The sequence below is a fragment of the Lithobates pipiens genome, unplaced genomic scaffold (genome assembly GCF_037356315.1).
Source record: "Lithobates pipiens isolate NorthernLeopardFrog02 unplaced genomic scaffold, aLitPip1_a1.2 Scaffold_8, whole genome shotgun sequence".
Lineage (NCBI taxonomy): Eukaryota > Metazoa > Chordata > Amphibia > Anura > Ranidae > Lithobates > Lithobates pipiens.
In genome coordinates this window covers 194,984,450-194,995,795 of record NW_027507903.1, presented here as the reverse complement: position 1 = coordinate 194,995,795, position 11,346 = coordinate 194,984,450, and the positions used below count along the sequence as shown (strand labels likewise).

General features: G+C 45.6%; 1 protein-coding gene across 2 annotated transcripts in view; it reads left to right on the top strand.

The window, feature by feature from the left end:
* Window positions 1–827: 827 nt before the first annotated feature.
* The window catches only part of MAPK12 (mitogen-activated protein kinase 12), a 143,120-nt gene continuing 132,601 nt past the window's right edge, over window positions 828–11,346 (top strand). The window contains exon 1 of one of the 2 annotated variants that reach the window (XM_077471066.1): window positions 828–1,273. In XM_077471066.1, the coding sequence (XP_077327192.1) occupies window positions 1,152–1,273 (122 nt within the window). In that variant the 5' untranslated portion in view covers window positions 828–1,151. The remainder of the gene's footprint in view (window positions 1,274–11,346) is intronic. The other variant, XM_077471067.1, reaches the window with a different exon arrangement.

Here is an 11,346-nt window from a genome sequence, read left to right as displayed (position 1 = left end):
CCCCCACACCCGGGATAGGTGTACTGGGTGCAGACAGGAGCCCCCCCCCACACCCGGGATAGGTATACTGGGTGCAGACAGGAGCCCCCCACACCCGGTATAGGAATACTGGGTGCAGACAGGAGCCCCCCACACCCGGTATAGGAGTACTGAGTAGACAGGAGCCCCCCACACCCGGTATAGGAGTACTGGGTGAAGACAGGAGCCCCCCACACCCGGTATAGGAGTACTGGGTGCAGACAGGAGCCCCCCACACCCGCTATAGGAGTACTGAGTAGACAGGAGCCCCCCACACCCGGTATAGGAGTACTGGGTGAAGACAGGAGCCCCCCCACACCCGGTATAGGAGTACTGGGTGCAGACAGGGGCCCCCACACCCGGTATAGGAGTACTGAGTAGACAGGAGCCCCCCATACCCGATATAGGAGTACTGGGTGAAGACAGGAGCCCCCCACACCCGGTATAGGAGTACTGGGTGCAGACAGGAGCCCCCCACACCCGCTATAGGAGTACTGAGTAGACAGGAGCCCCCCACACCCGGTATAGGAGTACTGGGTGAAGACAGGAGCCCCCCCACACCCGGTATAGGAGTACTGGGTGCAGACAGGGGCCCCCACACCCGGTATAGGAGTACTGAGTAGACAGGAGCCCCCCATACCCGATATAGGAGTACTGGGTGAAGACAGGAGCCCCCCACACCCGGTATAGGAGTACTGAGTGCAGGCAGGAGCCCCTCACACCCGGGATAGTTGTACTGGGTGTCGCTGAGTGAGGAGGGAAGGGGAGGGCAGTGTGGACTGTGGTCATGTGACTGGGACAACAAAGCTCTGGCTGTGGACGGGCTGCGCTTCCTGGAGTAGGACAGAAGCGAGGAGAAGAGCTCTGTACTGCTGTAAAGAAGAAGAGGACGAAGGGAAGGCAGTGAGGAGAGAAGGAGGCGCTCCTGTGTGGGAGGAATTGAGTACACAGAGAGCAGCCCACACCGGAGAGGGAGGGAGGGGGCGGCAGTCATTGATGGTGAGAGAGAGGCGAGGACAGCTTGTATGTATGGTGAATGAGACAGTGTGCACAGCCAGCTCTCTGGAGACTAGACCGGTGAACGAGCGGCCAGGTGTCAGCCATCCTCCGCACTAGCAGCCGCCGCCGCAGCCATGTCCTTACCACTGCCTAAGAAAGGCTTCTACAAGCAGGAGGTGAACAAGACGGTGTGGGAGGTGAAGGAGCGCTACAGGGAGCTGGTGGCAGTGGGATCCGGAGCCTATGGCACAGTGTGGTGAGTACACTGACCTATAGTAGCGATCCAGGTAGGAAAGGTGCAGGGAGCTGCGATCACAGTGCTGGTGTAAAGTTGTCAGGGTGGCCCCTGTCCTGGGCTGTCCTATTTCCGCCCAGAAGTCATCAACCTTGCCTCACCCCTGCCACAGCACTTTCACTTTTCTCTCATAACTCACATGTTTGGTGTCAACAAGTTCCTGTGTGTGTGATCACCCAATATAATCATAGAGTATACCAGGACAGGGGGTAAAGGGGGCACCCGGATTATATATACCAGGACAGTGGGTAGAAGGGGCACCAAGAGTATATTTACCAGGACAGTGGGTAGAAGGGGCACCCAGAGTATATTTATCAGGACAGTGGGTAGAAGGGGCACCCAGAGTATACATGCCAGGACAGGGAGTAGAAGGAGCACCCAGAGTATATACATGCCAGGACAGGGAGTAGAAGGAGCACCCAGAGTATATACATGCCAGGACAGGGAGTAGAAGGAGCACCCAGAGTATATACATGCCAGGACAGGGAGTAGAAGGAGCACCCAGAGTATATACATGCCGGGACAGGGAGTAGAAGGAGCACCCAGAGTATATACATGCCGGGACAGGGAGTAGAAGGAGCACCCAGAGTATATACATGCCGGGACAGGGAGTAGAAGGGTCACCCAGAGTATATATACGCCAGGACAGGGAGTAGAAGGGTCACCCAGAGTATATATACACCAGGACAGGGAGTAGGAGCACCCAGAGTGTACATACACCAGGACAGGGAGTAGGAGCACCCAGAGTGTATATACACCAGGACAGGGAGTAGGAGCACCCAGAGTGTATATACACCAGGACAGGGAGTAGGAGCACCCAGAGTGTATATACACCAGGACAGGGAGTAGGAGCACCCAGAGTGTATATACACCAGGACAGGGAGTAGGAGCACCCAGAGTGTATATACACCAGGACAGGGAGTAGGAGCACCCAGAGTGTACATACACCAGGACAGGGAGTAGGAGCACCCAGAGTGTACATACACCAGGACAGGGAGTAGGAGCACCCAGAGTGTACATACACCAGGACAGGGAGTAGGAGCACCCAGAGTGTACATACACCAGGACAGGGAGTAGGAGCACCCAGAGTGTACATACACCAGGACAGGGAGTAGGAGCACCCAGAGTGTACATACACCAGGACAGGGAGTAGGAGCACCCAGAGTGTACATACACCAGGACAGGGAGTAGGAGCACCCAGAGTGTACATACACCAGGACAGGGAGTAGGAGCACCCAGAGTGTACATACACCAGGACAGGGAGTAGGAGCACCCAGAGTGTATATACACCAGGACAGGGAGTAGGAGCACCCAGAGTGTATATACACCAGGACAGGGAGTAGGAGCACCCAGAGTGTATATACACCAGGACAGGGAGTAGGAGCACCCAGAGTGTATATACACCAGGACAGGGAGTAGGAGCACCCAGAGTGTATATACACCAGGACAGGGAGTAGGAGCACCCAGAGTGTATATACACCAGGACAGGGAGTAGGAGCACCCAGAGTGTATATACACCAGGACAGGGAGTAGGAGCACCCAGAGTGTATATACACCAGGACAGGGAGTAGGAGCACCCAGAGTGTATATACACCAGGACAGGGAGTAGAAGGAGCACCCAGTGTATATATACCAGGACAGGGAGTAGAAGGAGCACCCAGAGTGTATATATACCAGGACAGTGGGTAGAAGGGGCACCCAGAGTATATTTACCAGGACAGTGGGTAGAAGGGGCACCCAGAGTGTATATGTACCAGGACAGGGAGTAGAAGGAGCACCCAGAGTATACATACAAGGACAGGGAGTAGAAGGAGCACCCAGAGTATATACATGCCAGGACAGGGAGTAGAAGAAGCACCCAGAGTATATATACACCAGGACAGGGAGTAAAAGGGTCACCCAGAGTATAATTACCAGGGCGGGGTAGAAGGGGCACCCAGGGTATATTTACCAGGACGGGGTAGAAGGAGCACCCAGAATATATATACCAGGACAGTGGGTAGAAGGGGCACCCAGAGTATATATACACCAGAACAGGGGGTAGAAGAGGCACACAGGGTATATATACCTGGACTGTGTATTAGAAGGGGCACCCAGAGTATATATACCAGGACAGGGAGTAGGAGTACCCAGAGTATATATACCAGGACAGAGAGTAGAAGGAGCACCCAGAGTATACATGCCAGGGCAGGGAGTAGAAGGGGCACCCAGAGTATACATGCCAGGGCAGGGAGTAGAAGGGGCACCCAGAGTATACATGCCAGTGCAGGGAGTAGAAGGGGCACCCAGAGTATACATGCCAGGGCAGGGAGTAGAAGGGGCACCCAGAGTATAAATGCCAGGACAGGGAGTAGAAGGGGCACCCAGAGTATACACGCCAGGACAGGGAGTAGAAGGGGCACCCAGAGTATACATGCCAGGACAGGAGGTAGAAGGAGCACCCAGAGTATACATACAAGGACAGGAGGTAGAAGGGGCACCCAGAGTATGCATGCCAGGACAGGAGGTAGAAGGGGCACCTAGAGTATGCATGCCAGGACAGGGAGTAGAAGGGGCACCCAGAGTATACATACAAGGACATGAGGTAGAAGGGGCACCCAGAGTATACATACAAGGACAGGAGGTAGAAGGGGCACCCAGAGTATACATACAAGGACAGGAGGTAGAAGGGGCACCCAGAGTATACATACAAGGACAGGAGGTAGAAGGGGCACCCAGAGTATACATACAAGGACAGGAGGTAGAAGGGGCACCCAGAGTATATATACAAGGACAGGAGGTAGAAGGGGCACCCAGAGTATACATACAAGGACAGGAGGTAGAAGGGGCACCCAGAGTATACATACAAGGACAGGAGGTAGAAGGGGCACCCAGAGTATACATACAAGGACAGGAGGTAGAAGGGGCACCCAGAGTATATATACAAGGACGGGAGGTAGAAGGGGTACCCAGACTATATATACCAGGAAAGGGAGTAGAAGAGGCACCCAGAGTATATATACCAAAACTGGGTAGAAGGGGCACCCAGAGTATATATACCAGGACAGGGAGTAAAAGGAGCACCCAGAGTATATATCGGGACAGGAAGTAGAAGGAGCAGTAATAGTAAATGATGTATTCAGGGTCTGACAGTTGTACTTGTAGTAAATGGTGTATTCGGGGTCTGACAGTTGCAGTAAATGGTGTATTCGGGGTCTGACAGTTGCAGTAAATGGTGTATTCGGGGTCTGACAGTTGCAGTAAATGGTGTATTCAGGGTCTGACAGTTGCAGTAAATGGTGTCTGCCCAGGTCTGACAGTTGTAGTAAATGGTGTCTGCCCAGGTCTGACAGTTGTAGTAAATGGTGTCTGACCGTTGTACTTGTAGCAAATGGTGTTTTCCTGGTCTGACAGTTGTAGCAAATGATGTAGTTGGGGTCTGACAGTTGTAGGAAATGGTGTTTTCAGCCTCTGACAGTTGTACTTGTAGTAAATGGTGTATTCAGGCTCTGACAGTTGTACTTGTAGTAAATGGTGTAGTCAGGGTCTGACAGGTGTGGTAAATGGTATATTCAGGCTCTGACAGTTGTACTTGTAGTAAATGGTGTCGTCCTGGTCTGACAGTTGTAGTAAATGGTGTCGTCCTGGTCTGACAGTTGTAGTAAATGGTGTCGTCCTGGTCTGACAGTTGTAGCAAATGGTGTTTTCCAGGTCTGACAGTTGTAGTAAATGGTGTAGTCAGGATCTGACAGTTGTACTTGTAGTAAATGGTGTATTCAGGGTCTGACAGTTGTACTTGTAGTAAATGGCGTAGTCAGGGTCTGACAGATGTAGTAAATGGTGTATTCAGGCTCTGGCAGTTGTACTTGTGGTAAATGGTGTATTCAGGGTCTGACAGTTGTAGTAAATGGTATATTCAGGCTCTGACAGTTGTACTTGTAGTAAATGGTGTCGTCCTGGTCTGACAGTTGTAGTAAATGGTGTCGTCCTGGTCTGACAGTTGTAGTAAATGGTGTCGTCCTGGTCTGACAGTTGTAGTAAATGGTGTCGTCCTGGTCTGACAGTTGTAGTAAATGGTGTCGTCCTGGTCTGACAGTTGTAGTAAATGGTGTCGTCCTGGTCTGACAGTTGTAGCAAATGGTGTTTTCCAGGTCTGACAGTTGTAGTAAATGGTGTAGTCAGGATCTGACAGTTGTACTTGTAGTAAATGGTGTAGTCAGGGTCTGACAGTTGTACATTCAGCTCAGTTACCACTGGCTTATGTAATATGTGCAAGCATGCTGCGACATGTAGAAAATTCAAAGAAAACCATCCACAACAAACAGTTCCATCACTATCATGACGTGGGATCGGTGAGGAGGAATGCTTGCCAAGTTCCATGTGTTTCATTTTTATGTACATGGACTTTAGTCTTATTGGTCTTAAAACTCATTATTATCATTTATAGCATTCAGTCTGCAGTACATACATGGCTAATTACATTGACTCTTTAGTGCAGTTCTTTTTCCTCAATGTTTTTTACACTTTATAGGGATCCCCAGTGAGCAGCTTTAACCTGCTAAATACTTCAAGTAATGTAGACACAGTAAAGATTTAATTATGGGTGGAGTTAGTAAATAAGGTGTTTCAAATAACTTGGGCTTGGTCTTTATTACGGCAGAATTTTAGACGCTCTAATGGCTTGCATGTTTCACCCTGAGGGTTCTTTACTTACAAATAATTGTGCAGACGATTAAAGAGTGTCTCAAGAGCAGACGGCATGGTGGATATTTGGCTGACATTCTTCCCCAAAATTTGAGCCCCGTATCCTACACTAAACGTTATAGTGTTACTAAACCCAGGATTCTGCATTCACTAGATCTCCCATAGTACACAAAACATGGAAATTAAATTCTTTTATTAAATATATATTCTAAATACTTTTTCTTATCAGCAGTATATAGCAGCCTTGTGACTTCTATCCGTGTCTGATTAAAGCTTGTAGGAGGTACTTTCATTCTCCTCTGACTGTCCTATGAAGCTGCAGGACCCCTGGCCCTCTATCTGACAGTGCTGATTGGTCCTGTGCCGATCACTTGAACGTTCCAAAAAACAAACCACTCCTCTCTAACAGTACACACCAAACTGAGCGTGTACAGAGTGCTAACTAGAGCTCTGTGCTATCAGCAGATGGATTGGGGAGAGTGGTAGGAGAGAATCTGAGAAGTCATTCCTTATATTACATATTTATCTAAAGGGGATTGTACAATCATATTGTAACATGTGGCCAGCCTAACATTTACAATGCCCTCCTATTGTCCAGTGTCTGGTGCCAGCTCTGGGAATTTCACAACATTATTTTTTAACTTCATTGTCAACTATTGTGTATAAATGTCATGAGCAAGTCAGTCCATAGCTGCCTGCATTATCTGCAAATGATTAAATACCTATAGTACTCAAACCTGTCCATAGCGCTTAATCCTCAGTTAGGTAAGTGCCCTTTTGTGTAGAAGTAAAGCATGCATTTTGTAATATGCATGTGTGGATGTCTCATGTAGTAAACAGATACTCTGGTTTCCTCTCTGGAGTTTAGTTCCTCCTAATTTGCATCCACATATCACATATATAGAACTGAAATCTGTGTATACTCAAATGTTTCTCTTTTGATCTTTATCTAAATGCAGAAAACAGGCAGTTAGGAGCATAGTTCAAAAGCTGCGAATGTGACTCTCCAAATGTTCACTGGTAGTGAATCAATTATTCACCCCCTTGGCATTTTTCGTGTTTTTGTTGCCTCACTACCTGGAATCAACATGGATTGTTTGAGACTTTGCATCATTTAATTTACAGAAAATGCCCACAACTTTGAAAATGGTGTTTTTAATTTATTTATTTTTTTGTCTTTTTTTGGGGTTTTTTATTATTATGAAGCAAACAACAAATAGGACAAAATAACAGAAAAAGTCAATGTGCATAACTATTTACCCCCTAAAGTCAATAGTTTGTAGAGCCACCTTTTGTGGCCATCACAGATCCAAGTCACTTTGGATAAGTCTCTATGAGCTTGCCATATCTTACCCCTGGCATTTTTGCCCATTCCTTCTTTAAAAAAACTGCTCCAGCTTAAAGTTTGATGGTTAGCGCTTGTGAACAGCAATCTTTGAGTCTGACCACATAGTGTCTATTGGATTGAGGTTTGGGCTTTGACTAGGCCATTCCAACACATTTTACATGTTTCCCTTTTTAAACCATAAAAGTGTTGCTTTAGCAATGTGTTTGGGGTTATTGTCCTGCTGGAAGGTGAACCTCCGTCCTAGCCTCAAATCACACACAGAGTGGTACGGGTTTTGCTCAAGAATATCCCTGTATTTAGCACCATCCATCTTTCCCTCAACTCTGACCAGTTTCCCAGTCCTGACTGCTGAAAAACATCCTCACAGCATGATGCTGCCACCACCATGTTTCACTGCGGGGATGGTGTTCTTTGGGTGATGTGATGTGTTGGGTTTGCGCCAGACATAGCGTTTTTCTTTGATGACCAAAATGTTCCATTTTAGTCTCATCAGACCAGAGCACCTTCCTCCATACATTTTCCCACACACCTTTTCACAAACGCAAAACGTGCCGTTTTGTTTTTTGCTGTAAGTAATGGCTTTCTTCTGACCACTCTGCCATAAAGCCCAACTCTATGGAGCGTACAGCTTATTGTCGTTCTATGTACAGATACTCCAGTCTCTGCTGTGGGACTCTGCAGCTCCTCCAGGGTTACCGTAGGTCTCTGTGCTGCCTCTCCGATTAATTCCCTCCTTGCGCGGTCTGTGCGTTTTTGGTGTGTGGCCGGTCGTCTTTTGACAGGTTTTCTGTTGTGCCATGTTCTTTCCATTTTGGTTATGATAGATTTAATGGTGCTGCTAGGGATCATCAAAGATTTCGATTTTTTTATTTTTTTTTTATTTTTTTATAACATACATTCACTTGTACTTCTCAACAACATTTATCCCTTGTTTTTGGAGAGTTTCTTGGTCTTCATGGCAGTGTTTGGTTAGTAGTGCCTCTTTCTTAGGTGTTGCAGCCTCTGGGGCCTGTCAAACTGTGTACTACATGTAATTACATGTCATGTGACACTTGGATTGCACACAGGTGGACATTATTTCACTAGTTATGTGACTTATGAAGGTAATTGGTTGCACCAGAGATTTTTATGGGTTTCATAACAAAGGGGGTGAATACATACGCACATGCCAATTATCAGTTTTTTTTATTTCTGAAAAATAGTTTTGTGTGTATGTATATGTGTATGGGGGAAAAAAAAAAAAAAAATATATATATATATATATATATTATAAAAAAAATAATTTTACTTTTACCAACTTAGACTATTGTGTTCTGATTTGTCACTTATAATTGAGATTAAAAAAAACATTGAACTAAAGGCTGTAATGTGACAAAATAGGTAAAAAGCCAAGGGGGGTGAATACTTTTGCAAGGCACTGTACATAAGCAGAAGCATCAATTTTTTTTTGTTTTTGATGAATGAAAAATTAGGTTACCCACAGAAGCTGTTCAACCCCTACTCCACTTTTACATTAGTTGGCCAGTTAAAGGTCTTTCTTTCAGGAAGGTGACTATGATGGGGATCTTTATTTTTTTTTTATTTTTTCTAGAATTCAGCAATGACAAATATTAAAAGTGTGTAAGTTTGTTGTGCAAAGAAATGTTTTTAAGACTTGTATAAGACGCAGTTAATTTTCCCTGAAAAGCTAAGCCTTGTACCTGAGTGACTATAATGGCTTAAGGACTTTTTGGCCACATTTAAGCCTCATACATACAATAGGAATATCGGACAAATGATCGTCTCTTTTTTTTTATTTTTTTATTTTTCATGCTAGTCACCTATCAAAAATAGAGGGGGTACTAAAGTTCTGAAAATTCTCGTATGACAGACTACACCTTCGGAAGTGTATGTAATGTGTTGTATTGTACAAATACTCCTTGTTTTAACGACCACGTGGACTTACGACCAGCTCTCCCCACCCAAACGACTTGCTATACATTGTTGTATTGTACAGTACAGAATTTTTGTTCTGTACTTTATGCAAATTAAAGCAACGTTATTGAGCTGGAGTTTTGTGTTAGACCTTTTTTCACTATACAGTATAGTAGTTGAGAGTTTTTTTTTTTGTAGATTCCTACTTGGACCGCTGCTGCATTGGTCCCCTGGCGTCTCTCCACTGAGAACCGAGCCACCGAACATCGCAGATGGCTCAGTTCTCTCACCTCCCTGAGCGGAGAGCTGATGTCTGTCAATCAGAACCTCTCCTGCTCTGCTGCTCCTCGCTCACTGGAGCTCTGAGCTGTGGAGGGGAGCGGCCGTCTAAATGACTCGTTGAGAGGCTGAGACTGCCATCAGTCCAGGCAGCTGGTGGATCCAGACTTCCTAAGACGGGATGACATGCTGCCTAGACTGATTCCAGTGATGTTGGTGGAGAGCAGACTTCAGACAGGTCACAGGAGTGCAAAATGAATTGCATTCCTGTGACCCATAGGAGAAGCCCAGCCAAAGAAGCTAAGGCTGGACTTCTCCTTATTAAGAATGCTTAAAATGGATTACTTGTGTTTCCTCCTTTACCAAACAATTAGTTTTAATGACCTGGTTTTTGGAATGGAACCTGGTCATTGAGTGAGGAGTACCTGTAATGAATTTTCATTTGCAAGCATGTGTGGTCTTGGTCTTGCAATTTTTTGGGGAGGAATACTGTACTGATTACCACTTGGCATTTCTCTCCTATATGAAAAATCATCATTTTGTTTAAAAAAAGACGCAGAACCCACAAACAATATAAATAAGTCTGGAACCCATGGACATTACCAAAGACTGGGGTTCCTCCTTTCTGATGCTTTGCCAGGCTCTAACTGCAACTGTCTTCAGTAGTTCTTTGTTTGTGGGGCTTTCTGCCTTTTAGTTTCGCCTTCAGCAAGTGAGATGCATGCTCAATTGGGTTGAAATCAGGTGATTGTCTCTGCCATTTCACAATATTCCACTTCTTTTCTTTCCAAAAGCTTTTTTGCAGTGTTTTAGATCATTGTCCAACTGTACTGTGAAGCACTGTTCAATCAACTTTGCTGCATTTGGTCGAATCTGGGCTTGCAGTATATCTCTAAACACTGCAGAATTCATCTGGCTGCTTCTGCCACATTATCAATGACCCAGTGCCACTGGAAGCCATGCATGCTGTTTGCCATCACACTGCCTCCAATATGTTTTACAGATGACGTTGTGTGCTTTGGCATGAGCTGTTCTAAGCCTTCGCCACACCTTTTTCTTTCTGTCTGGAAAAGAATGCTTTTCTAGAACTTGTATTTTGGCAAAGTCTTATCTGGCTTTTCTAGTCTTCAGGCTTGTGAATAGTTTGCACCTTGTGGTGAATTTGTATTTGCTCTCGTGAAGTCTTCTCTTGATTGTAGACTTTGACAATGATACGCCCACCTCCTGGAGAGCGTACTGGATGTTGTGAATAGGTTTTTCTTTACCATAGAGAGGATCCTGCAATAGAGGTCGACCGATATATCGGCCGATATTTGCAGTTTTTTAATTAATCGGCATCGGCCGATTGTGCTGATAAAAAGCCGATTTAGAAAAGCGGGACTTGGAAATGACTTCTGTAATAGAAGTCAGTGTAAGTTGCCTGAGTCGTCATAGAAACGTCTTTCCTCCTCTCTGGGCAGCATGCCAAGAAAAGAACAAAATGATACAATGTTTACACTTGAATGAATGAAATCATCTCAGTGTGTAGAGTTCTCAGTTTAACCATTTAAAGACTAAATCTTTTCTGACACTTGTTGCTTACAAGTAAAATTCCTGTATTTTCTGCCAGAAAATCACTTAGACCCCCCAAAAAGTATATATATATTTTTTAGCAGAGATCCTAGGGAATAAAATGGCGGTTGTTGCAACATTTTATGTCACACGGCATTTGCACAGAGGTCTTTCAAATGCATTTTTTTGGGGGGGGGGGGGGGGGGAATACACTAAATGATTTAAAAAAAAAAAAAAAAAAAAAAAAAAAAAACAGTAA